General features: G+C 43.6%; 1 protein-coding gene across 10 annotated transcripts in view; it reads left to right on the forward strand.

Annotated features, from left to right (window-relative positions):
• The window catches only part of FAM168A (family with sequence similarity 168 member A), a 281,858-nt gene that overhangs the window by 198,549 nt on the left and 62,835 nt on the right, over positions 1-20,474 (forward strand). For all 10 annotated transcript variants that reach the window (XM_084842397.1, XM_084842406.1, XM_084842396.1 and 7 more), the window contains one exon: positions 10,966-11,046. In XM_084842397.1, coding sequence (XP_084698523.1) covers positions 10,966-11,046 — 81 coding nt within the window. The remainder of the gene's footprint in view (positions 1-10,965; positions 11,047-20,474) is intronic.

The raw sequence follows: 20,474 nt of genomic DNA on the forward strand, positions 1-20,474 counted from the left end.
GGGTTGCTTTCATCACTCGTTAGAGTTGTCCAGTTGAGCAAACAATCTAACATTGCAAGCCAGAAGATATCAGATCTCAGTCACATCAAGTTCTGTGATCTCCAAAGATCTGAAATGTGCTCTAGAAATAATGGAATCTGCTCCTGCTGCTATCAGTATCGAACACCGTCCATGAGTAAAACTCCAGAGAGTGAAGAAACTGGGCCCAACTGCTATCTGAATCACATCTTAGTCGTGTTGATTTCAATGGAACTTACCCTTGTTCTGGGGATCAAGGCCTAAGGCAGCATTTCCATTTCTTTAAACACACACACACACACACAGAGTACTGTGCAAAGGTCTTAGGCCACCACCAGCTTTGTTGTTTTAGCAAAGTTTTAATGACCATCCATAATTATTTTTCGGTCTCTGTATTAAGATACAAACATAAAATACAGGAAATATGTACAGGCAAAAGTCAGTCTTTAGTGTGACCTCCCTTGGCTCTAAGCACATCTTGAACTCTTTTGGGGAGACTGTCCTGAAGTTTTCTGAAGTAATCTTCTGGTATATCAAACCAGGCTCCTTTCAGCACTTCCCAGAGTTCTTCTTTAGATGTAGGTTGTCTTTTATTTCTTTCTCTGTCCAGGTGATCCCATACTGCCTCTATCATATTCAGGTCTGGACTCTGTGGAGGCCAATCCATGACTGTCAGTGTTTTATCAGCTGTTTTCCTTGCTAAATATGATTTCACTGCATTACCAGTGTGCTTGGGATCGTTATCATGCTGAAAAATGAAACCATTCCCAATCAGGCGCTTTCCAGAAGGAATGGCATGATGAATTAAAACCTGTCTGTACTTTTCAGCATTCATGATCCCATCAATACGGACAAGATCGCCAACACCACTGGCAGAAATGCAGCCCCAAACCAGGACAGACCCTCCACCATGTTTTACTGTGGCTGCAAGCACTCACTCGTCCTTTTCTCTCCAACTCTTCTTCTCACATAATGTTGACGATTGGATCCCAAAATTTCAACCCTGGATTCATCACTCCATAATACTCTTTTCCACTGATCCTCATTCCAATCTTTGTAAGATATGCTTTAGCATATCTTAGCCTTTTCACCCTGTTCCCCTTCCGCAAAAGTGGTTTCTTGGCTGCTACCCTTCCACGAAGACCATTCCTGGCCAGGCGCCTGTTGTTACTCTGGTGTAAGGGGAAGTCACACTAAATACTTGCCACTATACCCTACGGAAGCTGTTTTTTCTGATTTTCTTTCTGTTGTTGAATACTGCATCCAAATTTCCTGTATTTTCTGGTTGTATTCTAATGAATAGACTGAGAAATAATTATATATGGTCATTATACCATGGCTAAAACAACAAATCTAATGGTGGCCTAAGACTTTTGCAGAGTACTGTGTGTGTCTGTGTCTGTCTGTCTGTCTGTCTGTCTGTCTGTCTGTCTATCTATCTATCTATCTATCTATCTATCTATCAGAAGCATATTTTTTCTGAATTAAAATGGAAGGCACCTCTTACACCACAAAAGGTTTATTTTTAGCGTAGGAACTACCCATCCTTCAGAGAAGCTCCTATATTTCTGCATGAGCCACTGATGAAAGCATATCTCTTCCCTGGAAGGAAGCAAGTCTGGAGCAATAACTGATACAGAGATGCAACAGTGTACCCATAGAAGACGTACTTGCCCTCAAAGGAAGCTGACTGAAAGAAGGGATGGCTAGAGGAGTAATTGATGCATAGGTACATTGGGGAGCTCTGTGTAAGTGGGTAACTGGGGATCACAGAAACCTCTGATCGTTTTTTTCTTTTTCTGGGGGCGTACGAGCAGTTCTTGCTTGGCGCACAATATGGAATGCAGTGTGCCCCACATAACCAGATAAAATACAAGAACATCTAACTTCCTCAACTATGTGTTGTTGTTGTTCGGTTGTTAAGTCGTGTCCGACTCTTCGTGACCCCATGGAACATAGCACGCCAGGCCTTCCTGTCCTCCGCTCTCTCCCAGAGTGTACTCAAGTTCATGTTCATTGCATCGGAGATGCTATCTAGCCATCTCATTCTCTGCCATCCCCTTCTCCTTTTGCCTTCAATCTTTCCCAGCATCAGGGTCTTTTCCAGGGAGTTTTCTCTTCGCATTAGGTGGCCAAAATATTTGAGCTTCAGTATCTGTCCTTCCAATGAGCAGTCAGGGTTGATTTCCTTTAGGATGGACTGATTGGACCTCCTTGCAGTCCAGGGGACTCATAAGAGTCTTCTCCAGCACCAGAGTTTGAAAGCATCGATTCTTCGGCGCTCAGCCTTCCATATAGTCCAGCTCTCACAGCCATACGTTGCTACTGGGAAAACCATAGCTTTGATTATACAAACCTTTGTCGGCAAGGTGATGTCTCTGCTTCTTACTATGCTGTCTAGGTTTGCCATAGCTTTCCTCCCAAGGAGCAAGCATCTTTTAATTTCATGGCTGCAGTCACCGTCTGCGGGGATCTTGGAGCCCAAGAAAATAAAATCTGTCACTGCTTCCATTTCTTCCCCTTCTATATGCCAGGATATATACTCTGCATATAAATTAAATAAGCAGGGTGACAATATGCAGCCTTGTCGTACTCCTTTCCCAATTTTGAACCAATCGGTTTTTCCATGTCTGGTTCTTACTGTTGCTTCTTGTCCCTCGTACAGGTTTCTCAGGAGACAGTTAAGGTGGTCTGGTATTCCCATGTCTTTAAGAATTTGCCAGAGTTTGTTGTGATCCACACAATCAAAGGGTTTAGCGTAGTTAATTAAGCAGAAATAGACGTTTTTCTGGAATTCTCTTGCTTTCTCCATGATCCAGCGAATGTTGGCGATTTGATCTCTAGTTCCTCTGCCTCTTCGAAACCCCGCTTGTACTTCCGGTAGTTCTCGGTTCTCATGCTGCTGAAGCCTAGCTTGTAGGATTTTGAGCATCACCTTGCTGGCATGTGAAATGAGCGCAATTGTACGGTAGTTTGAACACTCCTTGGCATTGCCCTTCTTTGGAATTGGAATGTAAACTGACCTTTTCCAGTCTTGTGGCCACTGTTGAGTGTTCCAAATTTGTCGGCATATTGACTGCAGCACTTTAACAGCACCATCTTTGAGGATCTTAAATAGCTTAGCTGGAATACTGTCATCTCCGCTAGCTTTGTTGTTAGTAATGCTTCCTAAGGCCCACTTGACTTCACTCTCGAGGATGTCCGGCTCAAGTTCAGTGACCGCACTATCATGGCTATCAGGGACATTCAGATCTTTCCTGTATAGTTCTGTGTATTCTTTCCACCTCTTAATCTCATCTGCTTCTGTTAGGTCTTTGTCCTTTATCATGCCCATCTTTGCACAAAATGTTCCCTTGAGATCTCCGATTTTCTTGAAGAGATCTCTAGTCTTTCCCATTCTATTGTTTTCCTTGATTTCTTTGCATTGTTCATTTAAGAAGGCCTTCTTGTCTCTCCTTGCTATTCTCTGGAACTCTGCATTCATTTGGATGTCTCTTCCCCTTTCTCCCTTGCTTTTCGCTTCCGTTCTTTCCTCAGCTACTTGTAAAGCCTCATCAGACAGTCTAATCCCTGAAATCTATTCGTCACCTCCACTGTATATTCATAAGGGATATGATTTAGGTCATACCTGAATGGTTTAGTGGTTTTCCCTACGTTCTTCAATTTAAGCTGAAATTTTGCAACAAGAAGCAGCTCATGATCTGAGCCACAGTCAGCTCCAGGTCTTGTTTTGACTGACTGTATGGAGCTTCTCCATCTTTGGCTGCTAAGGACATAATCTGATTTCGATATTGACCATCTGGTGATGTCCATGTGTAGAGTCGCCTCTTGTGCTGTTGGAAAAGAGTGTTTGCTATGATCAGCGTGTTCTCTTGGCAAAACTCGATTAGCCTTTGTCCTGCTTCATTTTGTACACCAAGGCCATGCTTGCCTGTTATCCCAGTGATTTCTTGACTTCCTACTTTAGCATTCCAATCCCCTATGATGAAGAGGACATCTTTTTTTGGAGTTAGTTCCAGAAGGTGTTGTAGGTCTTCATAGAACCGATCAACCTCAGCTTCTTCAGCCTCAGTGGTTGGGGCATAGACTTGAATTACTGTAATGTTGAATGGTTTGCCTTGGATTTGTACTGAGATCATTCTGTCGTTTTTGAGATTGTACCCCAGTACTGCTTTTCCCACCCTTTTGTTGACCATGAATGCTACTCCATTTCTTCTAAGGGATTCTTGCCCGCAGTAGTAGATATGATGGTCACCTGAATTCAATTCGCCCATGCTTGTCCATTTTAGTTTGCTGATTCCCAAGATGTCGATGTTCAATCTTGCCATCTCATGTTTGACCACCTCCAGCTTACCTTGATTCACTGATCTTACATTCCAGGTTCCTAAACAATATTGTTCTTTACAGCATCGGATTTTCTTTTCACCACCAGACACATCCACAGCTGAGTGTCCTTTCGGCTTTGGCCCAACCACTTCACTCTTTCTGGTGCTACTTGGAAATTCCCTTTGCTCTTCCCCAGTAGTATATTGGACACCTTCCAACCTACGTTTGCTCCGGCATAAAGGACTACATCTTTTGTAGTGCAGACAGATGAAAAGAACCATGTTTGTGGTTTGTTTATCATGATGTGTGAATGAGGAACTCTGGCTTGTCTGTCCCCCAATAAGCCAGAGTCATAAACCAACAACAACTCTGGGTTATGACTCTGGCTTATCAGCAGAGACAAACCAGACTTCCTGGTTTGCATGTCATGCTAAGCAAGTCAGTCACTTTATGTTACTTAAGTTTAGCTTGTTTTTTTTAATGTGGATGAAGGAAGCTTACTGTGCAGAGCTTTGAATATATGTCATTTTTAGGCTATAAAGTACACTGCAAGATGCTGACAATGTTTTTCATATTTGTACTTTTTCCTCCTTTTTGAATTGATGCATTGAATTTTAATTGTGAGGGTTCTTTAGTGGTGGCGATCCTTGCCTGCCTGCCTGCCTGTATAACAATTGACTTAAGTGACACATCATATTTTTATTTAATTAAAAGTTTTCAGATACAAATATGGAGAAATACCAAGCTAGTAGTTATTTGGTTTCCATTTTAGTACTTGCTGGGATTTTATTGATTTCAGAATATAACTATTAATGTGTCTAGGATACCATCTGCTGGGTTCAGAATGACTTATTTTCTCCCTTTGAGTAATACCTTCCTACTTTTCCAGCCCATGAAATTAGACTTTATTTGTTCTGGATTCTTCTACAGACACAGCTGTGTAGCTTTGCCAGTTGAGATACTGCAAATTCCCCATTTCCCTGAAGCATAATTTTGAATCTGGCTCAGGGACCCAAGAGAGGAGCATTAAGCCTTTTTAACACTCTAAAACTAGTTTTGCTAATATTCTGTGCACGCTCCATCTGCTTTTGTGTTTGTCGAAAGCAAATGGTTTTGAGAACAATTTGCTTTGCTGGTATTAGTCCAGAACTATCCAAAATAACATATGGACTGTCTGAAGTTAATTAGGGTGCAGAAATTTAAATATCTAAAGGTCAAGGGTGATGTGTTTTCTGCACTGGGGCCCTGGCTTCGCTGCTTTTGATGCACAGAGAAGTTGTTTTATTTTTCTACAATTGTTCTGGCAAAGGAATATAGCCACATTACCCTTGCCAGATTGGCAGCAACTTGCGACTCCAGGGAGTGTGTGTTGTCTCCTGCAGTCTGCCCTTATGGCATACTGCAATGCTAAATAGCAGTTGCGTGACATTTTCAGTAGAACAGACTGTTATATTACAATTGAACTACTTTGCGGGGAAGAACATATTACCTGCTACCAATGTGTTGTATACATCTCATTCATGGTGGGGTAGGGCCTGAATTCCAGAGCTCTGCATTCTAATTGCTTCTCCTGGCAGGCTTAACCTCTATTCTCTTCCCATGCTGTTGGGTTGCTCTGATTCAGGTTGAACTACCCATAAAATTAGACATATAGTACTCTTTAGAGTGATCAGAGCAGGATCTTCACCACAGTGTGAGCACAGCTTTTCCAGGGTTTGTTAACTTATGTACATACTTGCAAGTCAAATGCTGGATCAGCAGTCATTTGAGGTGTGCCAGCCCTCAGACTTGTCTAACCCCTTTGTACTTAAGAAAGGCTGTGCTTAGGCACAAACCATGGTTCCCACATAAACCAGAATTTGCAATGGGTTTGAAGCAGGTCTGCAAATCATGGTTAGTCTTAACCATGGTTCATGCTGATGCACATGTAGCACTAAACCATGGCTAGCGCTGACAAGGGAGTGGGGGAGGGGATTGCTTTGAAGAGGAAAATTTCATCCTTGAGTCTGGCTATCATAGTCTTCAGGGAACCACTCTTAAAACTGTCCTGGACTAGGAGTAGTAATGTGGACCTCCAACTGTACAGGCATAGCTGGTAATTGTTTTTACTGACAAAGAAAATGATGGAACAAAAGCAAAAAAAGGGGGACAGTGTTGTGGATCAGTGCTCTATAGGTCAATCAACATTCTAATCTCAACTGTTCTGTCTGACAGTCTATTTCCATGCAATCTCTTGGGCTGATTAGAATCCAAATTAGTTTGGGAGAAGGAGGAGAAACCTAGTTTACCAGATATAATGTGCTCATTATCTGCCCAGTCTTCAAAAATGCTGCATTCAATAACCTTGCAGTTCACACTTTCTTCAAAGAGATGGCATCTTTTGCACACACTTACTCCTTCCATGTTGGATGTATCAGCATGGATTTAACTGGTAGATGAAAGCATTTGGGCTAAAAAAAATATTGTTTGTAGTGGCACTGAATTTTGACTCAAAGGAGTCTTCTTTCTTCAAAGGTTGACTGAGTTAATGGGCAATCATTCTAGATTCTTGGATTTTGCAATTGACAGGACTTTAAGGGAGCCAGGTGCATACATGCAAAAAGTTTACGTATGTGTAAACGTTCATAATGTAGCATCACTTGCTACACAACAATTTTAAACTGGAAATGCTGAGGACTGAACCCGGAACCCATACGTTCTTCATGCAAAGCATGTGCTCTTCCTCGGCCCCTCCCCATCGTGTTGGGAGCAGATGGTGTTGGACTTGAACAAGAGACCCAAGTTCAAGTACTTGCTCTCATAAAGCTGTCCGCTGTGGTGTGTGAAAGACAGTTTCCTTTCCGACATGGATCTAGAAACAAGAATTGGTACATAGCCCTTGAGAAATGTAAGGTGAGACAAATGTGAGAGAAGAGGGATTGATTTCATGTCAGTGCAGACACCTTTGCACTTACCTGTTTTTATCAAAGTTATTGCACATGATTCCCCGTGCCTGATAACATCTGTGGGTATAGTCTTTGCTTCTGTTTTGCTTCACACGATATAATTCCTTGCATGGGACCTTGTAAATTGTGAAGGGCTTGTTTGCAGGCGTGTTTTGGTTTCTTTGACACATGCACGCGCACACGCACACACGCCCTAGGAATGGTAGACAGATGTGAGGGACTAGGGAAGAGCCACTCACTCTGCTGTGACTTTCTGTGCCTCAAACTAGAGGGAAAGGGGTATACACAGGGCCCTCCCCTGCATGTGCTCTCTCTCCCCCTCTCTCTTGCTTTGTGGTGGAATCCTCTTCAGTGGCATCCTTTCTAATTCCACGAGACTCGCAAACCACAGAGCTGGGACACTGCCCCCTTGGTTTTTGAAGACTACATATTTCTAAGCTTTTCATTTCACATATGTTTCCACCAATTAATGGTTTCTTTGGAGGATACTTTCATAAGATTCCTTTCGGGGGGGGCGTGGAGGGAGGAGAGGGTTGTGTGCTTTTATTTTTCTGAAGCCTGTTGTTCTGGTTTGGCTGAATGGCCACTGAGATATAGTGCTGCTAATTTGAAACAACAGTACCTGCTAATTTACTTCAATTAGTTTCTAACATCTTTCAGTTTACCCTGGTGGCCCATCTGTACCACCATTACCCTGTACACCTGCTTTGGTTTCTCTGGTGTTTAATGTTAAAAAAAGGAAGATGCTTTAATGTTCAAGATGCCTTGCTCTTGCAGCCCTAGAAGCATAGAGCCCCACAGGGTTCTCCTGCTGAAACACCTGTGTCTCACACTTCGCCTTGGTCCCACAGGGATCCTTTCTCTACTTGTTGCCCTTTCTGCACTTATGTTAGACCCTCTGCTGCCTGACCTGCACTCTGTTGTAGAATCATGTGCATCCAGCTGATGCCAGGAGAACAAAAAAGCCCCCTCATGTTTCCTATTGTTGCAGTGAAAATACTGCCCCCTACAAATCATTCTCCTAAACAACCGCCAGGGGTCACCAAGTGGGACATCCTGGTTCTCATTCCTTTCATACCCTCTTGACGTTATACCTGTGGCTTGGGAATAGCGCATCTGTGGCTCTTCTCACAGCAGGACCTGCTGCACGGCTTATTCACATGGAATTGTCACCCAGCCTGATGGATACTTTGGATGGCATGGGCCTGCATGATTGGTCCCCAGCTGCACAGAGGGCGGGCCTTCAGATACTACAGCAGTGTTTAGGAATAAGCCCCCTGAGAAGCTGCTCGCCTGCCACTGCAATTACATCTAAAGGGCACTTCTGTTACGGAATGCTTAGAAACGAGGAAGATGGAGATGATATATGTAGTAAAAGAATAGTGGTAAATCAGTCATCCTGACAGAGTATTTGCCTTTTAAAGGGCAAGAATAAGTCCCCCAATCCCACAGTCAAGAGTGTGAATGAAAAACGAAGTGTGGATTTTTTCCTTTGACTTAGCCACATTCTCATTAGCATTCGGTGTGCCATTGCCGGTTCTATAAATAACACTCAGGGAGATGTTTGATTGCCAGGATCCTGTACACCCCACAACCTCCTCAACAGCATGGGCTTTAGATAGTATTAGTGAATCCTTGGCATCTCCAGCATTGACTGCGACCATTTTTAATTAAACTGATTTAGTAGCAGAATGCAACACTCATGAAAATGAGAGGTTGGAACAAATAGTTATTTATTCCAGCACAGTAGTAATGACTGTTGAAATAGATGCCACAAGGTTCCATCCTCTCCCTGATGCTATTTAATATCTATGTGAGGCCACTGGGGGCTATCATCAGGAGGTTTGGGGTGCGGTGTCATCAATATGCGGATGACACGCAGCTCTACCTCTCATTCAAATCTTCACCAACGTTGGCCATAGAATCCCTGTCCAAATGTCTGGAGACAGTGAGTGGCTGGATGGGGAGGAATAAGCTGAAGCTGAACCCTGACAAGACCGAGGTACTTTTGGTGGGAGACAAGAGGAGGCTGGGGGATGCTGACCTGGTGTTGAATGGGGAACGGCTACCCTTGAGACCAGGTCCGCAGCCTGGGGGTCATTTTGGAATCCCAGCTGTCCATGGAGGCTCAGGTGTCAGCTGTGAGCCGGACAGCGCTGTATCAACTCCATCTGATACGGCGGCTGTGCCCCTTCCTTCCCGACCATCTGCTCCCATCGGTAGTACATGCCCTGGTCTCCTCTCGTTTAGACTACTGTAATGCGCACTACGTGGGGTTACCCTTGAAGACGGTTCAGAAGCTGCAGCTGGTACAGAACGCGGCGGCTCGCCTGATTAAAGGCAGCCGCCGGTGAGATCACATCACTCCAGTGCTGAAGGAGTTGCACTGGTTACCAGTTGTTTTCCGGGCAAAATTCAAGGTGTTGGGTTTGACTTTTAAAACCCTATATGGTTCCGGCCCAGCCTATCTTAAGGAGCGCCTCCAGCAGCACCAGAATGGCCGCTTAACAAGATCAGCCTCGGATGGCCTTCTCTCTGTCCCATCAGCCAGGACAGCTAGACTGGTGGGGATGAGGGAGAGAGCCTTTTCTGTGGTGGCCCCCACTCTGTGGAACTCCCTCCCTAGGGAACTCTGCCATGCCCCCTCTTTAATGAGCTTCCGTCATGCATTAAAAACGTGGTTGTTCAGGCAGGCATTTGGGGTGGGTTAGGGTATTTTAGAAAATGTTTTTACTGTAGAATTTTATTGTTTTAAACTGTTTTATTGTATGTTGTACATCGCCCAGAGTGGCTGGGTGACCAGCCAGATGGGCGATTAATAAATTTAATAATAATAATAATAATTAACTTAAAAGAGGAGGCTTTGTACATTGAAAGAAAATGCAACCAATGGCCCATAGCTACCCACAGACCTATGTGAAGTCCATGGATTGGGGCCGAAGAGAGCCAAATCTGAGTTTTGAGGGCTGAGAACTGTTGATACCATCTTCAGCAGTAGTGGCAGTACAAACATCTGGTGGAGTAGGGGAGAGGACCCTGAAGAACAGCTCCCCCTGTACCCACCCTTGGTTCTGTCACCTTTCAGAACTAGGAACCACATAATACCATTATTAGAAATAACAATAATAAATCATTGGTCGTACCTGGGATTTCAGATCTGTTAGGGCCAAACAAACCAATATGTGAAATGCATGGTTGTGTTTCACATACCTTGTTAAAAAAAAAATAGCTGTGGGGAGGGGTGCTCATCAGGACAGTGGTGTGCACGGTGGCGTGACCCTTTTTCCACAGGGCCAGTGCTGATGAAAACCTGCACACCAAGCTGCTATTTCTCCTGGGAGGAAAAGTAAACCAATAAACCCCAGGTTTGAAAAGAAGTGTACAAATGTTGTAAAATAAAAATCTGCACCTTTTGCACATGGAGTACTATGGAGAAGTCAGGGAATTATCAAGTAGGCAAGTGTTGGTTTGTCTTCATTATTCTACACACTTAATTGTTCTTTGGGGAATAAGGGTGGTTCAGAGTTCAAGAGCCTCTGTTCCTAGATAGATACTTTGCTGACTTGTCATTTTTTTTTGCTGCTTTCAGTTGCTGCAGTCTGTCATATTTTTTACACGGGTATTTGCTCCCTGTCTTCCTGCCAAATAAAGCATCATTTCTCTTCTCTCTTTTCAGGTTATCCTGCCGGCTATCCCACAGCTGCCCCGACCTACAACCCAAATATGTATCCAACCACCAGTCCTGGCTATGCCCCAGGTAAACAGAACATTTTTTTCAGGAAGCTGTTTAGCCCCACTTAGCAGTATGTAAAATCTCTCTTAATTCTGTCCTTCATTGTTTTTAAGCCACATAGTGTGGTTTGTGCTTTTCAGCAGATACTTCATTCTCTTAGCACTATAACCACATCTGCCATTATCAATACATCATTAGGTTTTACATAATGTACCATGGAACATTTAGCAGTACACTATAAAATCTGTTGCCAGGTGTACTCTCATTAAGAACTGAAATATTTCTGCATGCACTGTGTAGCTGAAATAATGGTACATAGTGATTGCATGCCTACTGCTGCATAGCTTGGCTTGATTGCTTATTGTCCATATTCTGGAACTGGGTAACACGAGCCATTTTCCTCTGTGATCCCCTCACCATCCCACATGTTCCTGGTGGACTGGCTACTGTACTCTCTGGCCTGGTTGTGGTGATGGTGAATGCCTGGTCAGTTTGCAACAAGACCTCGCTCATCCATGATATGATCGTGGATGAGGGAGCTGACCTGGCATGCATCATGGAGATCTGGGTGGGGGAACTGGGCAGCATAGACATGACCCAGCTTTGCCCACCTGTTTAGTCAGTGCAGCATCAGCCCAGGCTGGAGTGGGGTGGAGGGTGGGGAGTCACCATGATCCATAAAAGCTCACCGGGCAAGCCTTTTGCCCTAGGATAGGCTATGAGGGCCTCTACCTTGTGTCAGACCAAAGAGACAGACTGGGGATGCTATTGGCATACCGCCCACCCTGCTACCCAGTAGACTCCCTGACTGAGCTAGGTGGCTGAGGTGGTCTCGGATGTCGTGTTGGAGAACCCTAGGACTCTGGTCTTGGGAGGCTTCAAGATCCATGCTGAGGCTGCCTTAACAGGATCAGCTCAGGACCATGTCCTCCATGACAGCCCTGGGCTGTCTCAGTTTGTCACCAGCCCAGTGCATAGGGCAGGGCATACCCTTGATTGGCCTTTGCCTTTGGGCGTGAGGTTTGGATATTGTGTGGTGGTGGTGGAAATCACCCCGTTGCCATGGTCAGACCACTTCCTAGTGAAATTTGGTTTTACAGTGCCTGTCCCTCCCTGCAGGGGTGGGGGACCCATTAAAAGATTGTCTGTTCCCAGAGACTTATGGAATCTGAGTGATTCCTGAATGCTCTGGGGGATTTTTCAGTAACCAGAGCTGGTGATTCTGTCAAGGCCCTTATCATACTATAGAATGGCAAAGTGCAACGGGCCATTGACACGATCGCTCCTGAGTGCCCTCTTTGGCATTGTGGAGCTTGGAAGGCTCACTGGGAAGCTCCAGAAAACAAAACAAGCCAGAAGACAGCTGGAGCATAAGTGGCTCATCATGAAGGTGATCAAGCACGCATAAGAACATATAATTGCACCTACTGTGTGGCAGTGAAGGCAGCAAAGAAGGTGTCAGGGTGGAAACTGAGCCCATAGACCCTCAGAGCAGTTCAGATTCTGAGGAGGAACATCTATCCGTGGGAGAGGGGCCAGCTCATCCGTCACAGGCTCAGCACCTAGCAGAGATTCCTCCTGCCAGCATTCCAGAGATAGATAGCGACCCGGGTAGTGAGGGAATGCGGGAGGGGGGCTTCTTAGACGCTCGACGCAGACGCAAAGAGTGACGAGCGATGGAGGGTGCGGAAAGGAGGCGTAGCGCCCGTTTGGCGCACAAGCAACGGCCGTCTCCCATGGACCCAAGGGAAAGAGGGAGGATCTCTCCCTAGCCCATAAGTTCTGGGTCTTCAAGTGACTCTCTTTCAAACAGGGATCAACTGACTACTTGAAACTTGAAACTGCCTTCTCTCTGTCCCATCAGCCAGGACAGCTAGACTGGTGGGGATGAGGGAGAGGGCCTTTTCTGTGGTGGCCCCCACTCTGTGGTACTCCCTCCCTAGGGAACTCCGCCATGCCCCCTCTTTAATGAGCTTCCGTTGTGCATTAAAAACATGGTTGTTCAGGCAGGCATTTGGGGTGGGTTAAGGTATTTTAGAAAACATTTTTATTGTAGAATTTTATTGTTTTAAACTGTTTTATTATACGCTGTACATCACCCAGAGTGGCTGGGTGACCAGCCAGATGGGCGATTAATAAATTTAATAATAAAATAAATAAACAAACAAACTTAGGCTACCCTGCTGTTCCTTGTTTTAGTCGCTGGTGATTAGCATCTGAAAGAGTCATTAAATTGTAAAAGGATTAAAGCTTTGAAAAGAAATCCTTTTGTCTGTGTCTTGAGTTGGCTATTGGAATCTACTGGGAGAAGCTGCCAGAGCGCTCCTCACAGAAGGCTTACTTTGCCACCTCCAGCACATCCTTGAGTAGCTGTCCCACTGAGCTTTTCTGAGCAGTTTGGGGGTTGCTTTCATCAAACCCAGTGAACCCAGTACTGAGATCCTCAGAGGCCCACTGTGATGAGTTTGTAAGACACTATTGATGCAGTGTCTGTTGAGGTTCCAGTGTATTGTCTTACCCTGTTTCGTGGGATCAATTTCAGTCTGAGGATGTGGACAAGTCACTTGCATCTGTACAACCCACCACATGCTCTTTCGACCCTTGCCCTTCATGGCTTATTCAAGCTAGCTGTGAGGGACTGTCCAGATGGATCGGGGAGTGGTGATCGCATCATTGTGTGATGTTGTGGTCCCTACTGCCTTGAAGGAGACAGTGGTGTGACCACTCCTGAAAAAACCCTCCCTGGATCCAGAGATCTATGCTGTCTGCCATCCATCACAAACACCCCATTCCTGAGTAAGGTGCTAGAGAGGGTGGTGGTGTCTCAGCTGCAGGTGTTCTTGAATGAAACTAATTATCTGGATCTATTCCAGTCTGGATTCAGGCCCGGTTTGGGGATGGAATTGGCCTTGGTCACCCCAATGGATTACTTTTCTGAATCTAATCTATTTCTCTGTGACATCTGAATCGCAAGAGGCCATGCATATTCTGAACCAGTGCCTGGATGCAGTTATGGCTTGGCTGAGCTAATAAACTGATGCTGAATCCTGGTAAGACAGAGACCCTATGGGTTGGCAGTTCCTAGGTCTGAGAATTGGGGTATTTGTTCTGGATGGGGTTGTACTCCCTCTGAGGGAGCAGTTCCATAGTTTGGTGTGCTCCTGGATCCATCTCTGTCACTGAAGGCCCAGGTGACTTCGATGGGCCAGAGCTCTCAGTACTTTGGTTGGTATGCCAACTACCCCCGTTCCTGGATCAGGATAGCCTAGCCACGATGATCCATGCGCTGGTAACTTCACAATTAGACTGCTGTAATGTGCTCTATGTGGGGCTGCCCTTGTGCCTGGTTCAGAAGCTCCAGCTACTGCAGAATGCAGCAGCTGGTGTGCTCACTGGGACATGCAGTTACGCTCACATAAAATCTGTGTTAAAAGAACTGCACTGGCTGCCTATTAGCCATTCAAGGTTATGTTATTGTCATACAAAACCTTAAACAACTTGGGACCAGGATATCTAGCAGACTGCCTTCCTTTATATATATCTAGCTGACCTTGAAGATCGTCAGAAGAAGTCTTGCTGGTCATTCCGAAATTAATGGAATGTCACCACATAATACCAAAATGTGGCCTTCTCAGTAGTGCTGCCCAGCCTTTGGAAAACACTCCCCCATGCACTTCAGGAGGCAGAAAATGTAGCATGATTCAAACACCTCCTGAAAACACACTTATTCACCCAGGCTTTCCCCAGCTTGTAATTAAATTAATTATGCTGCTCCATATTACTGCTGCTTGTACTGCTCTTACTGTAGTTGGAATTGTTTTTAATATTGTATTTTAAATGAGATTTTAATATTTATACGTGAACAGTTTAAGGATTTTATTATATTCAGTGGTATATAAATATCACAAATAAATGTAGGAACATAGTTCTAGTTCACGTTGAAGTATCTACACTTCAGACTGTCTACTGGACAAAACTGTCCAGTGGCCTTGATGGGTTTTTAGCAACTATGGCAGTATATAAATGTTGGCAGTATATAAATGTTAACACTAATAAATAAATAAAAATAAAATAAACAATTTGCCTTAGGATTGCTGCTACTGCCATTTTGGAGTTCCAAATCACATTAAATCAGTCTAAAAGTGACAAAATGGGCTTAATATAGTTGAGGATGTTAGATGTTCTTGTTCTTGTATTTTATCTGGTTATGTGGAGCACACTGCATTCCATATTGTGCGCCAAGCAAGAACTGCTCGTACGCCCCCAGAAAAAGAAAAAAACGATCAGAGGTTTCTGTGATCCCCAGTTACCCACTTACACAGAGCTCCCCAATGTACCTATGCATCAATTACTCCTCTAGCCATCCCTTCTTTCAGTCAGCTTCCTTTGAGGGCAAGTACGTCTTCTATGGGTACACTGTTGCATCTCTGTATCAGTTATTGCTCCAGACTTGCTTCCTTCCAGGGAAGAGATATGCTTTGATCAGTGGCTCATGCAGAAATATAGGAGCTTCTCTGAAGGATGGGTAGTTCTTACGCTAAAAATAAACCTTTTGTGGTGTAAGAGGTAAGCATGCCTTCCATTTTAATTCAGAAAAAATATGCTTCTGATATATATATATGTGTGTGTATATATATATATATATATACACACACACACATATACATACATACACACACACACACATATACACACACACACACACACACACACACACATACAGTACTGTGCAAAAGTCTTAGGCCACCATTAGATTTGTTGTTTTAGCAATGGTATAATGACCATATATAATTATTTCTCAGTCTATTCATTAGAATACAACCAGAAAATACAGGAAATTTGGATGCAGTATTCAACAGTAGAAAGAAAATCAGAAAAAACAGCTTCTATAGGCTAAAGTGGCAAGTACTTAGTGTGACCTCCCCATACACTAGAGTAACAGCAGGCGCCTGGCCAGGAATGGTCTTCGTGGAAGGGTAGCAGCCAAGAAACCACTTTTGCGGAAGGGGAACAGGGTGAAAAGGCTAAGATATGCTAAAGCATATCTTACAAAGATTGGAATGAGGATCAGTGGAAAAGAGTATTATGGAGTGATGAATCCAGGGTTGAAATTTTGGGGTCCAATCGTCAACATTATGTGAGAAGAAGAGTTGGAGAGAAAAGGACGAATGAGTGCTTGCAGCCTTCAGTAAAACATGGTGGAGGGTCTGTCCTGGTTTGGGGCTGCATTTCTGCCAGTGGTGTTGGCGATCTTGTCCGTATTGATGGGATCATGAATGCTGAAAAGTACAGACAGGTTTTAATTCATCATGCCATTCCTTCTGGAAAGCGCCTGATTGGGAATGGTTTCATTTTTCAGCATGATAACGATCCCAAACACACTGGTAATGCAGTGAAATCATATTTAGCAAGGAAAACAGCTGATAAAACACTGACAGTCATGGACTGGCCTCCACAGAGTCCAGACCTGAATATAATAGAGGCAGTATGGGATCACCTGGACAGAGAAGGAAATAAAAGACAACCCACATCTAAAGAAGAACTCTGGGAAGTGCTGAAAGGAGCCTGGTTTGATATACCAGAAGATTACTTCAGAAAACTTCAGGACAGTCTCCCCAAAAGAGTTCAAGATGTGCTTAGAGCCAAGGGAGGTCACACTAAAGACTGACTTTTGCCTGTACATATTTCCTGTATTTTATGTTTGTATCTTAATACAGAGACCGAAAAATAATTATGGATGGTCATTAAAACTTTGCTAAAACAACAAAGCTGGTGGTGGCCTAAGACTTTTGCACAGTAGTCTGTGTGTGTGTGTGTGTGTGTGTGTGTGTGTTTAAAGAAATGGAAATGCTGCCTTAGGCCTTGATCCCCAGAACAAGGGTAAGTTCCATTGAAATCAGCACAACTAAGATATGATTCAGATAGCAGTTGGGCCCAGTTTCTTCATTCTCTGGAGTTTTACTCATGGACGGTGTTCGATACTGATAGCAGCAGGAGCAGATTCCATTATTTCTAGAGCACATTTCAGATCTTTGGAGATCACAGAACTTGATGTGACTGAGATCTGATATCTTCTGGCTTGCAATGTTAGATTGTTTGCTCAACTGGACAACTCTAACGAGTGATGAAAGCAACCCCATCTCTATCATCTCTAACTTCCAAATAATGTGATATGAACCAGTATGATTGTCAGCTTAGTGCAGCCCTTTCCTTTTTTATTTAACATTTTTGTTGCGCTGTTAGAATGCAGTTATGCTTCGCTGCTCTCATCACATTTATCATTACAGTACCCCGAGAAGTAGCAATTAGCATCCCATTTTACAGATGGAAGGTTTGAGGTCATGAGATAATTACTTATTCAGGGCCACCCACCAAGCCTGTCATCTCAGCCCAACACTAGAATTTGTTCTCTTAATTATTGTCCATAACCAGGAGTGCCCTTTCCTTTCCATTATGCAAGAATTGGAAATGCCTCCTTAGCTGGCATTCTCCAGAAATTCCTGCCAGTTGGCAAACCTGAAATTTCTGGCTTCCTGATTCCTTTCTATTGCAATCAGTTGTTAACTTGATGTTACTCAGAAAGTAATTCCTGGTCCTGACCTTGAGCTTGGGTAGCTTCCTGAATCAGGTTTTCTGCTAGAAACTCTTTTAAGATGTAAAGGTTGGATTTTGCCATACTCATGTTACCTGCTTGTTTACATTACAGCAAGTTTCTTTCATTTTTGTGGAACACCTTGTAGAGTTGAGATTCCATAAGCAAGACTGAGAAATCCCGAGTGCAATCCTCAAAGCTTTTATGTATAGCGTGCTTAAAGAAAACATTGTGTGTCATCCAAGTATTGCACTATCCCTTTTTTTATCAATGCTATATGGATTTTTTTTTTCTTGCTTCCCATTTTATCTTTCTGGATGAAACATGGGCTTTTCTCATAGACAAAAATAATCTCAGTCTCCCTCAGTCCCTCCCCGTAACATTCTCCTTATTTGTGTGGTTCTGCCCCAGTCTGTTGCTTTTTGGGTGCCATGGGGTGTGGGGGAGTTGTCTTCCAGGGAGTTGTCACATGGGCACTCCTAGCCAGTCAAGGATGGCATAGTGACTGTGATGATGCTACAACACTACATAGTCAATCAGATGGCTAAGTGATGACATCATGAAGTCAATTGAGAATCAAGGCAATGCTTCATGTTGCCCTCATGCTGAGGAAGTGGACATTTTCCCTGTTTCAGAACAATTCCCAAAAGAACACTGAAAAGGAGGTGCTTTTTAGCAACGTCAAAAGTTTTTACAAAGAGCCCCCCCCCCGCCTCTTTTTTGGATTCAGCCTTTACATCTCAATGATTTTTGTACAAAGAACTCATTCTGTATTGTACTGCTTTCAGAGGAAGCCCATTCAACTAGGACATTTCTTTGATGGGCAAAATAGTCCAAAAGGAATGATGCAGATTGTTCCATTAAGAACATAAATGGAGCACTGAGTTCTGCTAGATCAAACCAAAGGTCTGTCTCATTCAGCCTCCTGGTTCCCACTTCCCACAGTGACCAACTAGATGCCAGTGTGGTGTAGTGGCAAGAGTGTTGGACTGAGACTTGGGAGATCCGGGTTCTAGTCCCCACTCGGCCATGGTAGCTCACTGGGTGACTTTGGGCCAGTCACACGCTCTCAGCCCAACCCACCTCACAGGGTTGTTGTGAGGATAAAATGGAGAGGAGGAGGATAATGTAAGCCGCCTTGGGTTCCTTGCAAGAGGAAAAAAGGCGGGGTATAAATCCAATAAATAAATAAATCTAGAATACCCATTAGTAGGGTATGATGGCCATAGCCCTCTGTTGAAGCTCCCCAGCAACTGGTATTGAGAAGCACACTGCCTCTGAACGTGGAGGTTTTTTTCTGTGTTGCAGATGGCAACTAAACATTTTCTGTGCCCTTCTTGGAGGATTTTTTTGGTGTACATCACTTTGGTGTTTGTAGCCTTTATAGGAACGTACGTATCCTCTCAGTGGTTACAAGATTGCTAATAGGTATTAAAATGACTTTGTATGTGATAGTCCAAAACATCTTTGAACCAAAGCCAAAGCAATGGATCGGGTGTTGTTTATTTCTTTTATTGTTGTATTTCAATTGTGTCTTTAATTTTTTTGTTTCATGTTTTTAATTAAGCTTCGTTTTAATCATCTTGATTTTTTCATTGTCAATGAAGCAGAAATAGACGTTTTTCTGGAATTCTCTTGCTTTCTCCATGATCCAGCAAATGTTGGCAATTTGATCTCTAGTTCCTATGCCTCTTCGAAACCCCGCTTCTACTTCCAGTAGTTCTCGGTTCACATGCTGCTGAAGCCTAGCTTGTAGGATTTTGAGCATCACCTTGCTGGCATGTAAAATGAGCGCAATTGTATGGTAGTTTGAACACTCTTTGGCATTGCCCTTCTTTGGAATTGGAATGTAAACTGACCTTTTCCAGTCTTGTGGCCACTGTTGAGTGTTCCAAATGTGTTGGCATATTGAGTGCAGCACTTTAACAGCATCATCTTTGAGGATCTTAAATAGCTCAGCTGGAATACTGTCATCTCCGCTAGCTTTGTTGTTAGTGATGCTTCCTGAGGCCCACTTGACTTCACTCTCGAGGATGTCTGGCTCAAGTTCAGTGAGCGCGCTCTCATGGCTATCAGGGACATTCAGATCTTTCTGTATAGTTCTTCTGTGTATTCTTCCCACCTCTTCTTAATCTCATCTGCTTCTGTTAGGTCAGAGGGTTGGATCCATACGTAGTCATACATAGAGGAGACCTATTGAAATTAATGGGACTCTAGTTAGTCATAACTAAATTAGGTCACATCGATTTTAGTGGGTCCACTCTTTAAGTATGATCAAGTTGACTCAGGGTGCAACCCAGAAAGTGAGTTTTCTTCATGTGAGTTATGAAGATCTAATTGACACACCTCATCAACTCATTGGCCCAGTTTGCACATACCTATGAGCCAAAATTCTAAAGAAACTTGGTTTCATAATGAGAAAAGATCGGGGGATTGTATTTAGATTTCTGTACCACTCAATCTTGAAGGCATAGAGTGGGTTATAATATCTTTAAAAAACAAGCTTTAAAATATATTTAGAAAAACAAGAAAATAGAACATCGACTCAAGCTCACTGCTATATTTAAAATCCATCAACACAATTATTTGCAAACCATTCTAACAGTAACGCATACATGATGACCAATTGCTCTTCATTACTCAAAATACTTTCCAGTCTCAAAGCTATATTTAGAAATACTAGGTTTTCCACTGGCTCATTAGCAAATAACATTTTTTGTAAAAGATGGGAGTTTTTCCTCTTCTACAAGAGTACATTATTGCCATATATTGCCTTTGTTATTGCTGGTTATCCACCAAGAACAGGAATGGCATTTTGGCCTCGCAGCAACACAGTCAGGTAGGCTAGGCTGGGAGAGAG

The sequence above is a fragment of the Heloderma suspectum genome, chromosome 3, assembly GCF_057233095.1.
Source record: "Heloderma suspectum isolate Gila_16-S chromosome 3, 16-S_ref, whole genome shotgun sequence".
Classification (NCBI taxonomy): domain Eukaryota; kingdom Metazoa; phylum Chordata; class Lepidosauria; order Squamata; family Helodermatidae; genus Heloderma; species Heloderma suspectum.